Genomic DNA, 18,111 nt, shown 5'->3' on the forward strand with positions numbered 1-18,111 from the left:
AGGCTAAAGGTTGTGTGGTTCTTGTGTGACAAATTTAACTTTATAAAAGTATAAATAGTCTAAATACATTTACAGGTTTTCCAATTTTCCAAATCCTCTAAATGACAGGAAATCAATGTTTGTTTTGTAAAGTAATTAAAAGTGGGATTCAAACTATTTATTATTACTATACCATTATTTGTGTTATGAAAATATTAAGAAATGACTGGTGTCCACTTGTGACCAGTATTTTTACATTGTTTGCCCTTACCCTATCAGCATTGTTTACATGATCATGTTTACTCCTCCACCCAAGATTGTTTCAGTTAAACACTACTCTAGAGTGGTGTTTTAACCCAGTCCAGTTTATTCTCTGAGTGTACTCCAAGGTTTAGTCCTCCACTACGTCCACGTCAACCCCCTGGATTTAAACAGGGGTCACAGCTTTCCTGGTAGCAGTCAATTCTTCTGTCTTTGTCACACTGAGGTGCAGATTATTCTGCTGCTCCACATGAAACAAGAGTCCACCATGGCCCAGTCTCATCACCCTCACCGATGCATCCAACCACTGCAGTGTCATCAGAAAACTTCTGAAGATGGCAGGTCTCTGTGCAGTGGTTGAAATCTGTGGTGTAGTGGGTGAAGAGGAAGGTGTGCCACATTTCTGTGGGAGGCGGCACATTTCAAATACCAGGAGAATCTCTCAGTGGCCTGACAGCGTCAGACCACAGTGAGGTTCAACTTAGCATGTAAACCCGCGACCCGCAGACAAAACACCAGAGGTACCACAGCTGGACGCAGTGACTCTGGGTGAGCGCTAAACATGTGACTTATGATCTTGAGAAGCCGACCAGGTGCCTGCTGTGGCCAGAGAAGAACGCACTAGTGGCTCTTGCTATGCTGGCAGCAGAGATGTTGGTTTAAGCTGGGGAATCTCACCCCCAGCCCTCCTTATGGCTGCATGCAGCAGGGACCCACCAAGCCCTGAAAGGCTGATGAATTATATGTGTAAGAGAGCGAATACATACTGTATGTGTATCAGATAACAGTAGGGTCAGCTGTTTTGTTTTTTTTTGTCTAGTGTAACAACATTACTATAGGATCTGGGCTATTCTTCTAGGTTCACAAGAATGAGCTATCACAGGATGGTGGGAGTGTGTTCAGAGGTATGAGGGAACAATGGGGCTGTAAGCAGGTGTTTCGGCCATATTGGACAGTTACGAAAGTGCTTTGTGCAGCTGCCTGTTATAGATGAAGGAAGTGCAGATGGACTACACAATTATTGCTTATTTATGATGAATTTATTAGTGATTAATTTATGCTGAAACCTCTTCTTCAGCTGTTATGTAATCATATGAATACCACAGCCTCTATGTGTGTTCACATTCTTATTAACAACAATTTTATGCTCTACTGATATAAAATAAGTAAAAAAAAATTAAAATGATTCTATTTCCCAAACTATAATAACTCTGCATTATTTGCAATTGTTCGCTGTGCTTAGAAAATTATATTAGTAACGAAAAATAATTTGTATTTTGAACACAAACATTCATACAGTTAATTAGTTCATTTTTAGCTGAAACTGACGATTGTTTTAAGCATATTAATCCTACAAATCATTTCCTTTATTTGAATATGTGATTTTCTAAAATATTTAAAAAGGTCTATTACAATTTCTGTTACAGTTTCCTACAGTCCAAGATGATCTACTACACTTTTCAATATTTTGGAGAACGGTCAAAACCCCACAGATTTCATAATAAATCTGCTAACGCACACCGGGGAGACACGAGCGTGAAAACCTCTGAGCGCAACACACAGGGCTTTATGCACAGGCAACCCCACTTAGGTTTTTATGGTCGGTGTGCCGTGCGTCCCGTGACAAGTTTAACATCACACTCAGCGGTGCACAGTCTCTGTGGCACGTCGTGGGGTCGTGCACTCCTTGATTTTTGTAAATTCTACAGCTGGAGTGTACGATCGTGTTGGTTTTTACCACTATTTTGCTGATATTCTAGCGCAGAACATACTGACACACAACAGTTTGTCGAGGTTTTTCTCTCTCTTTTCTTTCCACAAACTAACATTTTCGCTTTCGGTTTTGACTTCTCCTCATCAGCGCGTTTGGTGCGATATTGTTTAAGTGGCGACACCTATCGAGAATACCGCAGCGCCTTCTTCAGCCTGAACGGCGGGTATAAGTAAATATGGCTGTATCTATGTGATGATGTTAAACGAAGGGACTATTGCATAAGGTATACTGTCAGCTGAGTAATGCCGATCCTCCCAGGCGAAGATGTGCCGCCTCCCATAGAAGTGTGGCCCTCTCTGCTTGCCATACTCGCTCCGAGTGGAGGCGCAGCAGGACAGCGCCCACATTTTCCTCTGTTTCCTGAAGGTAGGCGACTATATTCCTCTGCTTTTATCAATACACAGCTAATCTCTTTAGTTTATAGTGTAACGGGATACGGGTCATTCCTGTATATGTGGAATATGTAATGGAGTCCAGAGACAGTCTCAATGTAATAGAGAATTAAATAGACATAGAGAATTGTCTCATTTGCTATAATCAGGCTCACTCAGATCACTGTGTCTCTCACTGACACAATCTGAATGGTAGTAAATATACAGATAACATCCGGTGAGTCCAGAATAACTAATTGACTCACAGGCTTTTAGAAGCTATTGCCAAAAAAAAAAAAGGAGAGTGAACTGAACACATCACTGGCTCTTGAATTATTATGATGACTTACATTTGCAACTGAAACACATTACTGCTTTTGAATAGCTATTCTATTTCATCTTATTTTATTCAGCTTTTATCCCTCTCTCTCTGATGTGAAAATGACCAAAGAAATACATATATATTTCTTTGGTCGTGCAAGTAGACAGAGCAGAATGTTCTTTGCTTCCATGTTTTAATGTAATATTCATATCATATCAAACACTCCAGCTTACCCTAGGAAAATTAAACAATGTCAGTGTACAGACATCATTTTTTATACAAGGTATCTTCAAGCCTGCATCCCATTTAGTTAATGGCATCTTCTTGTGTAAAGTAACAAAATGTAGTCAAAATGTTTCTCATGATTTTTTTTAATATATATAGAAGAATTGTTGTCTGAAGACCAAAAAAAAATGGCCAACAGAATTACTTTTCCAAGTGAATCATTATGCATTTTGCTATACTGGTCCATTTGATAGTCACATTAGATCTTTATTAGGATTATTTTATTTTGAGTTATTATAATCAGAACAGACAAGACCCGTGGACAGAAAAGAAAAAAAAAGAAAGAAAGAAAAGTTGAGGAGAAAGTTAACAGAGGGAGAGGAAGAGACAGAGAAAACACTGAAAATCTGTGCAGGGAAGCTGCTGTTGTTTTTGGTTGCATAAGTATTCAGTGTTATTTTTGCAAACAACATATGCATAGGTAACACTAAGTAAGAAATATTAAATGTCACTGCGCAGCACAAGGTATCAATAATACATGATGTGTTTAGAGGCATCAGTCGACCAACTACAGTCAGTGCTCGGGTACGTCAGCTAGTACAGCAGAACACTGTGCTCCGCAAAGTCGGAAATAGCTCATGTACTGCTTAACTAAATTTGTGGATTGCCAGTTGCGGTGAGTTCCTGCTGTTTGAGGCAGTCCATTTCTTCCTTTAGTCCCGAGTTTAGGTCACCCCCAAGAACAAGTGAGCAATCTAGGTGTTCAATGAGTGCAATTAAAAAAAGCATGGATAAAAATGTTTGACATCATATGACTTATTCATTAAATAAGCCAAAAACTCTATGAACTACCAGATTATTACTATATTTTACATTACACATCGGCTGGTAAATGGACTGATTCTTATATAGCACTTTTCTACTCTCCTGGAGTACTCAAAGCGCTGCATACAACATGCCCCATTCACCCACTCATACGAACACTTCCTTCTGTACTCAAGTGCAATCTAACCAACATTCACACTCCGATGGACACATTGGAGAACAACTTGGGGTTTGTATCCAAGCCTTCTGTTCAGTAACTGAACGCCGAACTTGCACCGTGACTTCAAGCATATCAAGAGCAATAGTAGAACAAAAATGCAAAGTCTGGACTGAGTGACATCTGTAATTCTCTTTCTCCTTTCCACAAAGAACGCTAAACATGTGATGTTTGAGAGTGTTCATGAAGAAGTATAGAAATGGCCAAAAGGAGTTGCACTGTGTTTCTGGATCTGGAGAAAGAATATGATAACGTGCCTAGAAAGTGTTACTGCAGGAAATCAACATTGGCAGAGATGTATGTGAGGTTGGAGCTGGTAATTGTGTAAACACACAATAACCAGACTGATTCTGTGTGCTGTTATTCTGTTGTGGACCATCTGGCAAGATATTGAAAACAACAGCCTTTCGTACTCCCTGCGGTGCTGGCATTCTGAAATACTGGACGAGATGAAACATGCATCACTCATTCTTCTTTTAGTTTAGACATGTAGAGCTCAAGGTTGCTTATCACACAGATGACACCCACACTTGGAAAAATAACTGGATGATTATGTTCCCTTAGATTCACTAAAACAGTTTATAACATGTAATCAAAGCATTTCCTCCACCTAAAGTGAACTATGACTAATTGTTCATTGTGTTTTATAACTGGGAAAAAAAACTCAAATGCAACTCACAAAGCAACAGCTTATTTACACCTTAAACTCCAGCAGGTCAGACTACTTCAATGATCAAAGATCTTCCATTTCCAAAAAACTAGTGCAATGCTTCTAGAAATGGGAGAACTGAAGATGAACCACAAATATATAAATTAGATTTCTTTGTTGTTGTTTGACTCACCAGGAATCAGAAAGTGAAAATGAGTCTTCATTCTGCAGAATCAGAAGTGTCTGTTAACTTCTGCTAGTAATAATTTAGTATTTGTTTTTTATCTTATCTGAGTGACATTTAGACAGACACATATTTTGCAGCTGCTTAGATAACTGTTACTTTTATATGCCCAAAATGCATATCTCATTTCAACATGTAAATTAAAAGGCTTTGATAGTGTGTGACATGGTAAACTCTAAACTTCTATCGGGGGGAATAAAAATATTAATAAAAATGTGTTGTAGTCACAAAGTTGCTTAGTGTTTTCACCACAATGGTGGGTCATTGCCTAGTTACAGGACAAGCTATATGGTGTACATATAGCATGCTATACAGTAAGTCCTTTTCTACAAACCCTCAGAGGTGAAACAAGTTAAAACACTCTGAGTTTGGATTTGTTTTTATAATGTTTTTCCAGATATTCTTAGGTGTGAAAGGTTGACTAGCATCCAAGCTAGACTGGTCTGACTTCATACAATCAATGAGCCCTGCACCAAGAACATGGGGTAGACATAGGCTACGTTCACACTGCAGGCGAAAGCGCATCAAATCCAATTTTTTCGACCCTATGCGACCCATATCTGATCATGGTATGACAGTGTGAACGGCACAAATCCGATAATTTCAAATCCTGGGTCACTTTCGTATGTGGTACTGAATCCGATACATATCTGATGTTTTAGAAAGCGACTGTTGTTTGAACGGTCAGGTCGCATTAAATCCGTCTTTTACGTCACTGACACAAGACAGACGCCAATTATCAGCGCCGGAGAAGACATCATGAACGCTTCCTGTCCATCCCGTGTAGATGTCAGTGAAACTGTTGGGAAGACAACGTTGGAGAAACGTGAACTTTTTATTTGTACTGTATAATCTGCAGATTCTGACAGAAATCTCAAATATCCTTTGAAGCACCGCTCCTCTCTAAAACAGCAATAACGATCATTATTAGGTTATCTACATTATTATGTAAATAACAAAATAACTTAAAGCAAAAATTGGGAAACGTAAAGTCCGAAGTCTTCATATTAAGGGCCATCAGTCAAAAATACTGTTTGCTCTGGGTCTGAACAGAGCGCGTTGTGTGTGACGTCTTCTTTTGCGCATGCGGGCCGCTTTGAGGGTTCACACTAGAGCGCGTTTGCTGTCGCATTTTATTTGCAGTGTGAACAAGCAGACAAAAAAATCAGATTTGATTAAAAAAATTCTGAATTGAGCATTAAGACCTGCAGTGTGAACGTAGCCATAGATGTGTGGGCTGACTGTGTTATACAAATCTGTAATCGTGTTTTTCTCTTATTTGAATTTGCACTGCCTCTTTTCTGAACAGAGAACAGTTCAGCTGAAAAGTTGACACGACCAAGGAAGGAGGCCGAGTTGTGTTGATTTTTGCCCTTCATCTACAGGTAAGCTAACTACAATCAGCCACATGAAAATAAATGCCTTAATGCTTCACCATGTTGTTTGTGTGCTTTGTAGATATACAGATTTTGACAGTGATCAGTGCTGAATGCTGCTTTCAGGTTTAAATTTTGTGGTTTGAATTTTAAACTAAAATTATTGGTCTGTGTAAACTACTTGTATGAAAAGTAATCTAATGTAATATGATGCATTATCATGCATTATTATTATTATATTTACAATAATTACATTACTTACATTTGTCAGACACTCTAGTGATGACAGAATATTATTGCATGTCAAATCCAAACATGCAAACATTGACTTCTAATGTGCTGATCAGGCTCAACCAGTCTGATTATATTTTAAGTGACCATATTTGGCATTTCCTGTTTTTGACTGCAGTTCCTTTGAACAGGAAAGACTTTTAAACGGCCCTGCTAGCATGATGAATTTACGGAGCACCATGAAGTCAGCAGTAGGATTACTAATTTTCCTTCTCAGTCATGATGCCTCAACGGGTACGTTATATGTCTTTATTATACAATAAAACAAACTTGATCTGAGGTTAACCATTCCACGTATTACATTTCAAAGCATGTAACTGGTCGAATTTACTTATTTCCTCTGTTCTCAGTAAGTCATTTTTTTCTGTTTTATTTAAAATGGTCATATATAAATTCTGATTTTGGTTAGTACAGTGTATAGAAGTATCATATCTAAAGTGAATGTTACACCGGATGTCATTTGGTGAGATCAAGTGATATTTGACAATAAATTAATTCATATTTTATTTTTCTCAATGTTCCACCAGCTCCAATAAACATTGCTTCAGCGTCGACAGAGAATGCAAGTAAGAGAATACTTCACTTATCTGGTTATATTCCAAGGATGATACCAGATGATAAGAAAGGAACTTGGCACAAATGAGCAAAACAGGCTTAATAGATAGATAGATGGATGTAAACTTTTAGTCAAGTAAAACGTGTTTTTACAGCCAATGCTTTCATTTATTCTTCCAGGTCCTCAAACAGGCATTTACCTTGACATTGGCATCATAGCTGGCATTGTCATGGTCACTGTGATTGTCTTTGCCTTGATAGGAATGTCTGACCATGAACAGGATAGTAAGTGTATTTAAAAAAAAACACACACACATTTGAGAGTTGACAACATCATCTTTCATATTCACTGTATGTGAGATTTTAATGCTAGAGTTCAATCTTATAAAAAACATTATTCCCTCTTTGACTAACTTTGACTTCATTTACTCTTTTTAGACGAACGTGTCAAGTTAAATAAAGGTGAGTATTCTTGACTTTGCTGTTGATATAAACTAGTGTGCAAACTAGGTTAAAGTGGGTAATGTTACAAAAATTCATGCATTGACCAGAATGATTAAATTATTAAAACTGTTTATTGTTTTGGGGGGCACTGATATGTGTGTTTGTGTGTGTGTGCAGGTACGACTTCAAGCCAGGAAACACGCTGTACAAAATGTTGCACCAAATATTCTGAATATTGTTGCAGTCTTTTATCCTGTTGTTGTTCAGGTTGTGCTGAATCACTTACCAAAGCTTGTGACATATGCTGCATGTCTCTAGGTTATGGATGTATGGTACCTTTATAAAGTATCCTTTGAATGTTCTATACATCATTTTTACTGTTATACAGCTATCCATGCTCATGAAAGTATCTGAATATGTTTTGATATAACCTTTCTACTCAGTAAACAGACAGCATTGCTTTACAGTGCAAGCTGCTTCCCTTCATCCACATGGACTCAGAAATTACGTGCTATTGTTTACACTCTGCAAGCCTTTGGAGCATAGTTACCGATGGAAAAATATGTTATGCAATGTACTAATTAGTGTGAGCAGTGTGACAGTCAAGAGCACACTTATAACTGTTCTTGTGAGAAGCCTGTAGAAAGAAAAGTGTTATTGTGTGACAGTTTTACAGCAAAGGAGGGTGAGAATGATACAATGTAATAAAAAGCTCATTGGGAACTTCCCCTTTTGAGCACTTGCATTTGAGGTACTAGAGTCTGGGACTCCTTAAAAAGGAAGACGTTCTCCAAAAAAGCAGTTTGAGGATGTAGAGGCGACTGGGAGAGTGATGAGCTCCATAAACCAGAGGAGCGAATGGTGGGAGTCCGGGACTCCGACTTTTCTAGTCCGGGACTAGAGGGCAGCGTGTACACGTCAAAAGCAAAAGTAATAATAATAAATTGTTGTTGTTGGGCAAATAGGTTTTCCGACAGAAGCTAGATGCAAGGAAATGCAAAAACCTAGTAAACCAAATACGAACTAAGGAATTATGCAAATCAAAAGACAAAAGGAATTCATGGTAGAGAAAGGGACAGTGAAGACCTGCAGTTGTCACGCACATTGGGCACGAGCTTCCTTAGGAAAGAACAAAAGAGGGGGAAGTAAAGCTGGCAAAGAAGGGAGGAAGACTTTCTTATATGACCAGGGACTGTTAGCGGATGCAGGAGGGGAGAAAAAAGATGATCTGCTGAGCCAATTTGAAAGACATTTTACACATGGAGGATAATATACCACATGTGACCCTAAAAATTGGGGAAAAGACATAATATTATTCTGTGATTGTGGACTCACACGGGCAGTAATCTAAATGCTATCTAATGTTGTCTAAAGAAATGGGTAAAAAAACTGTGAAAATGGAAAATAGGGAGTCTGGAGAAACAAACTGTGAGTGCTGGAGTCTGTTGCTCATCCTTAGGCCCTGTAAATTTGCAGGGGAGAAATTTAATGACTAAACTAGGAATAGAACCAGTAAAAATAATCCCCTAAACATTTTAAAGCCCTCACCGAAGACAGCACCCACTAAAAAAAAAGAAAAGAAAAGAAAGGGTGAGCAGAGATGTATCTAAATTCCACACATGGAACCAAATAATCATGAGCTGGAGAACAAAGAATATGATGTAACAGCAGTAGCTGAAGTGAAAAGCATTTAGGATGAGCATATCGAAAATCCTAACCAGAAGAGATGTGTTACTGAATGTTTTTGTTGATAAACACAGCCTTAATTATGTGTATGTAAATGTGTATATTCTTTAAATTGTTTTGTGTGTTGTGTCATGTTATAATTTGGGGCATAACTGGATAAACAGGAGGGAAATGATGGAAAAAATATGTTACGCAATGTACTAATTAGTGTGAGTTGTATGATAGTCAAGGGCACACTCAGTACACTTAATGCAAGCATGCCTGGTTACCAAAAAAAGTATTACAGTATCTGCTTATTAAACGACTTATAACTGTTCTTGTGAGAAGCCTGTAAAAGGAAAAGTGTTGTTGTGTGACAGTTTTACGACAAAGGAGGTTGGGACTGATAAAATGTAATAAAGCTCACTGGGGACTTCCACTTTTGACCACTTGCATGAAACCTTGTATTTGATGCTTTTGCTCCTTTGCAAGAATAAAAGCTCCAGTTTTTGACTGTTGTTCATATTTGCTAATTTTTATTCTGACACTTGCCCTGAATCATTCTTGATTTTCTACAAGGCTGAAACTCTGAAGGTAGCGATGACACACTCAAAACAAGTACTGAGGTAAACCAAAAATTTAAAATGAACATTTACAACAGAACTTGTGTTTACTTCATCTGAAATAATGTTAACCTAAAAAAAATAAAATAAAATAGTTTTAAGTCCTGGTGAAAAAAATGAACTGAAATTTATTTGAACAGGACTTTGAATTTTAACTGATTAAATATGCTAAAATACTAAGAGTGTGGGTGTGCCAGGTAACTTTAAACCTGCAGTTGTCATCAGGGTTTCATGTCGTTTCTCCTTTGTGAAAACATGTTGTATGCGTCAGTTCTGCTCGTGGGTCAACTATTTATTCCGACAAACTTGTCCCTCAAATTGCTGTTTTTGTTTTGTGTGTGTGTGTGTTTTAATAACTACATAAACTTCTCATATGCATTCAAATTGCCTCCCTTGCAGCAACATCATCTACAGACTTACAAAGCTCTTCAAAATGACAACACAGAGCAGTGTTACTTTCGCTATCCAGACACACACACTGACACAGTGACCTAAATGTTGGTATTATCTGTCACTCTACTGTAGGCCGTCTGACAATGCACTGAAAACCTACTTGCCTGTCTACCATAGCTGGACTGGCCATCGGGCATACCGGGCATTTTTTTTTGGGGGGGGGGGGGGTGTAGAAATGACTGAAAGATTAATAGGCTCTGTTTTGACTTTTGTTCAAAAAAGAATGACTTCATATAGGGAAAAATATATATCACATGTGCAGGACACCTTAAACTAGTTTTTTAATTAAGCAGCAAGGCAGAACAAAATCGGGGCTGTATCAAGACACAGGGACTAAACCCCAATTCAACCAGATCCAGAACTGATCTGGAATTAAAACAGGACTACACGAGTTCAAAATCAGGACTACTGAGGACTTAACCAAGACAGAACCAGAATCAGAACTAGATGATAGTAGCACTAAAAATCATCATAGACCTGCACTACACTTATTTTTTTAATTCTACCAAAGTCCACTATTTAGACTGAGAAAAGTTTATATAATTATTTAGCCTTGTTGTGCAAACAAGACTGCATAACTTAACCTGTTAACTCACTCCTCCAACCTCATTTTCCTTTCAGTCCAACAGCTCTCATACAGTCAGCAATCAAATTCTCCATTCATCCTTGAGTACTTGGTCACCTTTAAATGTCACTATTAATTTTATCAACTTATTTATCATTAGTTTAACACTAATCCACTCTTTAATTTGCTTTATTTACTTTAGTTCATTTTCTCCTATTTGATCACTACGATTTCTTAACTCTTATTATGTCACAGAAAATCAACTAATCTACTTTGTCTCCCTCTTTGTCATCAAGGAATTCTCACACACTCACAGGCTGGTCACTAGCCCCCACCTTTTCTTTCTCTCTCACACACACACGCACATTTTACTCTTCGTTTGTTCACACACACCTCATGCTTCTCGCAGTCCCATTCAAACTTTCTGCGAGACACTTCTGCTAATTTAGGACAACGCCCTAATCAGCACACAGAGAGGGTGCCCGTCCGCTCTCGTACACTTCACAAATCATTCAAACTGCGCCACGGACTCGATACCGCGGCTACTTTTCCCCAAAAAATATAAAACCAAATTAAACCCCCCAATTGACTTCACAGCTTGCAACAATTCGCGACACGGCCGCCTGACGCGATTTCTGCACACCACAAACACACACTTTTAGACACGAATCCTTTTTGTTACTTTAATTGACTTCCGTCTTCAGACGAGACGCCGACTCTAACGGCGCTTTCACACACACTACACCGTCCTCCTTCTGCATCAGGCACTGGGTTCAACTCAGCTCGGAATCTAACCGGCGAAAGCAACCGATCCTGCTTTTATGCATACTTCAGACTGTGACAGGGACCTCTCCCCGACTTAGTTATTTAAGGAGCCACGAATCCCCAGGTCACCACCCTGGATCTCCTGCCTTCAAGTCCTAGCCCTGCGTCCGAGACTAGGTGGGGTAACCAAACCCGTGACACGCGCAGGTCATGCGGTCATGTGATAGTTCGCGCTGATGGACATAGGAAGTGTTACAAACAGCTGATCGGATCGGCAAAGCGTGTTTCTGGAATATTATGTTTTTGTTGCTACAAGCGCTTTTTATGCAGTTTTTGCAAAGCTTTATGTGGAAGGAAACTGTGACCTAGGACAAGCTGATGGCATAAGATGTAAGTACAATTCCTCCGGTTACATATGAAAAAAAATTATTGCGCTAGCTCACGTGGTTGCAGAGCTACCGGGATTTAAAAATAGTTACGCAAAATGGAGCGTGTCCGCTCCTACCAGTTCTAAAGGGTTAATCATGTGAGCTAGCTCTCTGTTCGCCTCGTTTCACGATCTCAGCTCTGCCAATTCATCTCTGGGCCTCGAGCGAATTCCCAAGGGTTTCGGCACCAAAACTGTTGGGAAATCAGTTTTACCCCGGTTCTTTTTATTCCTCGAGCATCCAGAGATGGCACCGGACTCAGTAGTCATTTTCACAAAATCTTTATTCATCTTTATTCATCTTCATTCATCTTTACTCTTCTTCATTTAAGCATGCACTTCTCGAAGGGAAGACGAGGCCGGTGTTGTGCCAAAAAGTCATTGTCTGCCAGAAACTGATTGCCGTCCGTGGGAGCGCGCGCAGCTGCTTAAAGCTGCAGCGCCCGGATTACTTGCGTTGCCAGCTACTTCTGTGCAACTGATATAACGTGGAGGGAAAAAACCCAAACACATTTATGTGACGTTAGCGTGCTTGTGATTGTGGACTATAACTTGTCACTGAAACAATAATTCTGCTTCAAACTTGGCGGATGTCATCTAGAAGGGTCATATGTCAAATATTACATCTCAAACAGTCCCTTAGAACTGCTGGATAACCTGTAAAGAAACATTAACATTGATAATATGCCATTTTCAGCCTGCCAAAAAGTGATTGTGGCCTATATCTTGTCACTGAAACAATGTTTCTGCTTCAAACTTGGTGGATGCCATTCAGAAGGGTGTATTTATCACCCCCAACAGTCCTTTTGAATGTCTCCCTAATTCTGAGGTCTCAAGGTTGGCAAGTATGGCCACAACACCTCACTTTTTTGCCACATGTATCGCAAACCACGGTCGTGTTCAAATTCATGGGGACCCGGCCTTCGCGGTCTACGTGGGCCGGGTCCTCAGAAGGTCAGGTAGGCCGGAAGTAAACGGCCGTGAAATTGGACGGTGTAGCCTTCTGATTAGCGTCACCGCTGTCTCGGTGGAGTTTAATAAACTCAGCCGTCTGCTCCTTGCTATCTAAAATATAACAGGACACTGGCGTAAATTCTCGACTGTCTCACACTTGTGTTTAATCAGTTTTCTGTTTGACGTTTAGTCAGCTGTGTGAAAACCAAGGAGGAACCCACTCGGGGGATTAATAACGTTTTATTTTATCTAATCTAATCTAATCTAATCTAATAACTTTAATCTCAGCCAAACCGATTTACTCACGAACAAACAAAACACTGAAAAAAGCCCAACAATAACATTTTTAGGTTGTCTAAGTGACTTATATATAACGTTTAACACGAGCAGCGAACGTCTGCTGTTTGTGGAGGTAAAATACATCCGCACATGACTCCAACTACGCTCAGCCATTGTTGTGAGTGCGCACGCCAGCGGCTGCAAGACATTTATACAGCCGCATTTCGCACATAACTATGAAAGGAAGTAGTTACTTTGAATGTAGACAATCCGAATGCTACAGTTTCTTTCCACTGTGTTCCTGTTAGGCCATGATGGTTTTTTTAGCGACTTTTCGGACAGCCAATAGCGATTTTCCTTACTGAGGAGTTGGCAACACTGCAACCTGTAGATGATCACTAGCTGGAACCCTCATCCTCTCACCCGGGCCACTAACCCCTCCTGTGCCAATAAGTACAGTTATAGTTCATGATTCATTCACAACCGTTCTTCACAGAAACACCTTATGAACTTTGTCTCCTCTCATTGCAGGCATTCAGAAACTTCTGGTTTCGTTCCCTGGCCTGAAAACTCCCTTTTCCCTCACCTCACAGAATCCCTGTGTCCATAGTTATTCGAGTGCCTTATGTTATTTTTTACAGTTCATGTTTTCTACTTGCTTTCAAGTAAATCACACATCTCTCACAGGTCACGTCACACCATGATTCACAGTTGACAGTCAAGCCATCGCTATTACACTCTTTTGTAAATAAAGACTTGTAAATCCCATTCACCAGTGCCTCCGTGTGTGATCTGCATTTGAGTCCGTTTGTCTGATTCAGCTTTCCGACGTGACCGACAGCCCCCCCCCCCTTTCTCTAAGGAACTGGGCGGGTCGGGGGGTTGTCTCTGCACTACTTATGGTACGATAAGGTACAAGAACATATTTAAACACAAGAGTCACCATAAGTGCATGTGGCACCAGGACACCCTAGGTCACATGCTGATCGGTTTTGTAAACATCATCAGATATCCGGCCGTATGTTCTGGACACTCGAGTGATGAGAGGTGCTAAGCTGTCAAAAGATCCCCACCTGGGGTGAGATAAATCAGGCAGCGTGGGAGGACACTGGACAGACCTAAATGTTTAATGATGGTGTGTTGGGAATACTTAGTAGAGGCATCTTCCACTCTCACCTACGGCAGAGCTTTGACAGGAGTCTGTACGACACTGAGGACATTGAAACTGACTGGACCATGTTCAGCACCTTCATCACTGAAGCTGCATTGAGCTGTGGCTGTAAGATGGTTGGTGCCCTTTTGTGGTGGTAACTGCTGAACCACATGGACACCGGAGGTGAAGGGAGCCACCAGGCTGTAGAAGAATTCCTATTGGGTTGGGGTAGCCTGTGGGACCTCGGAGGCAGCCAGAGGGCACTGATTGGCCAAGTGGAATGTGTAGCACTCATTTTTAACATAAATGGTCATTCACATAATTTGTATTCTGTGCCATTTTTTTCATGTCACTGTTATAATGAAGTACTTTATTAGCTTTTCACCTGTCATACATTTTTTTTTGTTTTTTATTATTGCTTTGTTGTGTAGTGTCATCATGTTTTTGTGAGGGTTTGCTCTTTTTGTAGGGCGGCTACAGTCTGGCTTTCCCCTACAACCGACTCAGATGAAATTCTCTTCATTTGCACCAGTGACTGTAAAAAACCGTAGATGACCTAATAGCTCCCAAAGAATGAAGCCAGTCTATATCGCCACCCGGTGTCTCGCTGCAGCATAGGTTAAACACCCGCCTTCTTCATGATAGCAGATGGGACTGGAGCCAGACTAAAATAAAAAAATTCTCCTCAGATAAATTTTCCTAAAGATTTTTTCATTCATTATCAGCAGTTCCCATGATGCATATTTGTCCTCAAGGGCTCTCCTTTATCACATGTTTGATTCTAATTACTAGCATAATGCTGTTAAATTGGGCTGTGACGTCAGCTTTAACTGGCAGCTGCAGTCACAGAGAAACTTGAGCCTCTCTGTTTGGGAATAGCAGATAGAGCGGGGACGCTGAGAGGAGGTCCAGTGTTTATGTTACAAAACCACGACCGACTGTTTCAACCTGACAGCCTGAGGTGTTCTTCAGTAAACTGGACTGAATATGTGCAAACAGCAGCATGTTTTCTGTCTCTTGCCACAACTGTATTTACATGCTGAAACCGATTACAGCCATTTGGCAGCTTAAGTTCAAAGTTATGTTTAATGTTTTCACTGATCAATAATTTTAGAACTGACAACTGACTCTGTGTGTGTTTGTTTATTTATTTATTTATTTTACTGAGTTTTTATTAAATACTAAGGTAAAAAAAACAAACAGTCTATGAGCAATACCTCATCAAGAATCATTCAAAGCTAACATGTGCAGTACTCCGTACAGCTTACATCCTTAGAAAGTAACCACTTCAAGCATTAAGCCTTTGAGGTTCACACCAAGAAAACTGCAATTTAAGAAATAATTCTTTGCATTGTTTTTTCCTTTAGAACAACAGCAACAAAGTTTAGATATTTTTTTAACCAACTCTATAGATTTTTAAACATAGTCCTCTACCAAACAGTAGAGATTTTCATTCATGGCAAAACTCAGAATACAAAAAATATTTTTTTTAAGTTTAATAAAACTTATAAACTTCTGCAACTTCGCAGCAGAGTACACTGAACATATAAAAGAGAGTTGTAGTGCTATAGAACCCACTGCCATTGAGATTTAGAGGCGTTAGATTTCCGGTGATATGCAACAAAGCACTGCTGGTGGGCATTCTTCACAGAAACACTTTGCACTTCTGACAATTTCACCTTGACACTCCCTTTGGACAGAGGTTACACCGGCCTCGGTTGTCAGAGTGAAGTGGCAGGTGTCCCAAGTTGTCATAACGCACATCTTGTTGTGGATGTGAAGGTCTTGGGGTGAAATGTTTCTGCTGAGGCAACATTTGAGGTGGAGAAGAAGATGATGGTCGACCAACCTTTGATGGAAACTGCTAGACAAAACCTTTTGACAGGGAGCGGTTTCACATTCAGTAGGGCACAGTCCCTCTTGTGAACAAGCCAGGCATTTGAGATGCCAAACAGCGGAAAATACCATCGCCTTGATTTTGCTGGAGTCCTGTACATTATTCCTGCGGAGAAGCTTGTAGTAGACTCCAGCCACCACTTGCCGTTACTTATTAGGGTGTGACCCTAACCCTAGATATGAAGCAGGGTGGGAGGGATATTCCTGCTGAGGTCAGCTGTTCAGTGTAAGTGATGTCCTGCTTTAATTTAGAGATTGCCGAACTGCTGCTTTGCCTGGGTGGATTTCTGGCTATTGGGCCGAGGTCCTTATACACCGGTGGCTATTTTCATTTGTTTTAAAATCGGTTTAACTTGACAGGAGCTGAAGGCTAAGATGGAGTAGATGACCTGCTCCACCTGCTGACCTATAGTCACCTCAGTAGTGTTGCTAGCAGAAGTTGAAGTAAATTATGTAGAAATATTCATTCATATTCTTTTCTACTCACAAAAAGCATGAATTCAGTCTCCTTGAAATTAAGGGACAATTTATTGATATCAAACCACATCTTCAAAATTTCCAGTTCATTTTCAATTCTATACAAGAGATCCTTTACATTACCTTTATGCTACCTCCAGTAACGCTGTGGGAACCTTGGAGTCATTTTTGACCAGGATATGTCCTTCAACGCACATATTTGGTGGGCGACCGTGGCTCAGGGGGTTGGGAATCGCATCTGTAACCGGAAGGTCGCCGGTTCGATCCCTGGGCTCTCTGTCCTGGTCGTTGTGTCCCTGGGCAAGACACTTTACCCTACTGGTGTTGGCCAGAGGGGCCGATGGCGCGATATGGCAGCCTCGCTTCTGTCAGTCTGCCCCAGGGCAGCTGTGGCTACAACTGTAGCTGCCTCCACCAGTGTGTGAATGTGAGAGTGAATGAATAGTGGTATTGTAAAGCGCTTTGGGTGCCTTGAAAAGCGCTATATAAATCCAATCCATTATTATTATTATATTAAACAAATGTGTAAGACTGTGTTCTTCCATTTGCACAACATCTCTAAAGTTAGAAATATCCTGTCTCAGAGTGATGCTGAAAAACTAGTTCATGCATTTATTACTTCTAGGCTGGACTACTGTAAGTCATCATTATCAGGATGTCCAAAAAACTCACTGAAAAGCCTTCAGCTAATCCAAAATGCTGCTGCAAGAGTCCTGACAGGGACTAGGAAGAGAGAGCATATTTCTCCTGTTTTGGCTTCCTGTTAAATCCAGAATTGAATTCAAAATCCTGCTCCTCACATACAAGGTCTTAAATAATCAGGCCCCATCTTATCTTAATGACCTTGTAGTACCATATCACCCTATTAGAGCACTTCGCTCTCGCTCTGCAGGCCTACTTGTTGTTCCTAGAGTATTTAAAAGTAGAATGGGAGGGAGAGCCTTCAGTGAATATAAGGTTTACAGCATATCTTGTCACTGGTAATTGTTTGCAATGTTTATATATTTATATTATTTACTGTAGGTATTGGTGAAAAAAGCTTTATGTTGTGAAAAAGTGAAATCTGGAAATTAGAATTGTTGTGCCTTATTTTGTTGATGTTTTTACATATATTCCTTTTGAAAATGGTAAAATTTGTATATTTATTAATTTTTGTTTATCTGATAAAATTTATTTAAAAAATAAATCGGATATTTCAAACAGTTACTCACTACTTGAGTAGTCTTTTCGCCAAGTACTTTTTTACTCTTACTTGAATAACTTTTTTGACATCTACTTTTCACTTTTACTTGAGTAATAATATTTTAAAGTAATGCTACTC

At 39.8% G+C, this 18,111-nt stretch overlaps 1 protein-coding gene across 3 annotated transcripts; it reads left to right on the top strand.

Moving 5' to 3' along the window:
* The first annotated feature begins 1,895 nt into the window (after nucleotides 1-1,895).
* LOC146673749 (uncharacterized) lies at nucleotides 1,896-9,723 on the top strand. Of its 3 annotated transcripts, none has more exons than XM_085402315.1 (7): nucleotides 1,896-2,380; nucleotides 6,177-6,252; nucleotides 6,653-6,768; nucleotides 7,062-7,100; nucleotides 7,270-7,374; nucleotides 7,528-7,551; nucleotides 7,711-9,723. In XM_085402315.1, exons 3-7 carry the CDS (start codon nucleotides 6,693-6,695, stop codon nucleotides 7,875-7,877), a joined length of 411 nt encoding a protein of 136 aa, XP_085258441.1. In that variant the 5' UTR covers nucleotides 1,896-2,380; nucleotides 6,177-6,252; nucleotides 6,653-6,692; the 3' UTR covers nucleotides 7,878-9,723. The 3 variants fall into 3 exon arrangements, with proteins under 3 accessions (XP_085258441.1, XP_085258444.1, XP_085258442.1); XM_085402318.1 differs by having other exon boundaries at nucleotides 6,666-6,768; XM_085402316.1 differs by having other exon boundaries at nucleotides 6,666-6,768; nucleotides 7,852-9,723.
* The last annotated feature ends 8,388 nt before the right edge of the window (nucleotides 9,724-18,111 follow it).

Source organism: Rhamphochromis longiceps, linkage group LG3 (genome assembly GCF_057381845.1).
Source record: "Rhamphochromis longiceps isolate RC_006_pf linkage group LG3, R_longiceps_female_GT1.1, whole genome shotgun sequence".
NCBI classification, from domain to species: domain Eukaryota; kingdom Metazoa; phylum Chordata; class Actinopteri; order Cichliformes; family Cichlidae; genus Rhamphochromis; species Rhamphochromis longiceps.

Bases quoted from the DNA above. Each gene is read 5' to 3' on its own strand.
- LOC146673749 (XM_085402315.1), top strand. From the start codon at position 6,693: ATGATGAATTTACGGAGCACCATGAAGTCAGCAGTAGGATTACTAATT. The intron at 6,769-7,061 runs GTACGTTATATG...ATGTTCCACCAG, and splicing joins CAGTCATGATGCCTCAACGG to CTCCAATAAACATTGCTTCA. The intron at 7,101-7,269 runs GTAAGAGAATAC...TTATTCTTCCAG, and splicing joins AGCGTCGACAGAGAATGCAA to GTCCTCAAACAGGCATTTAC.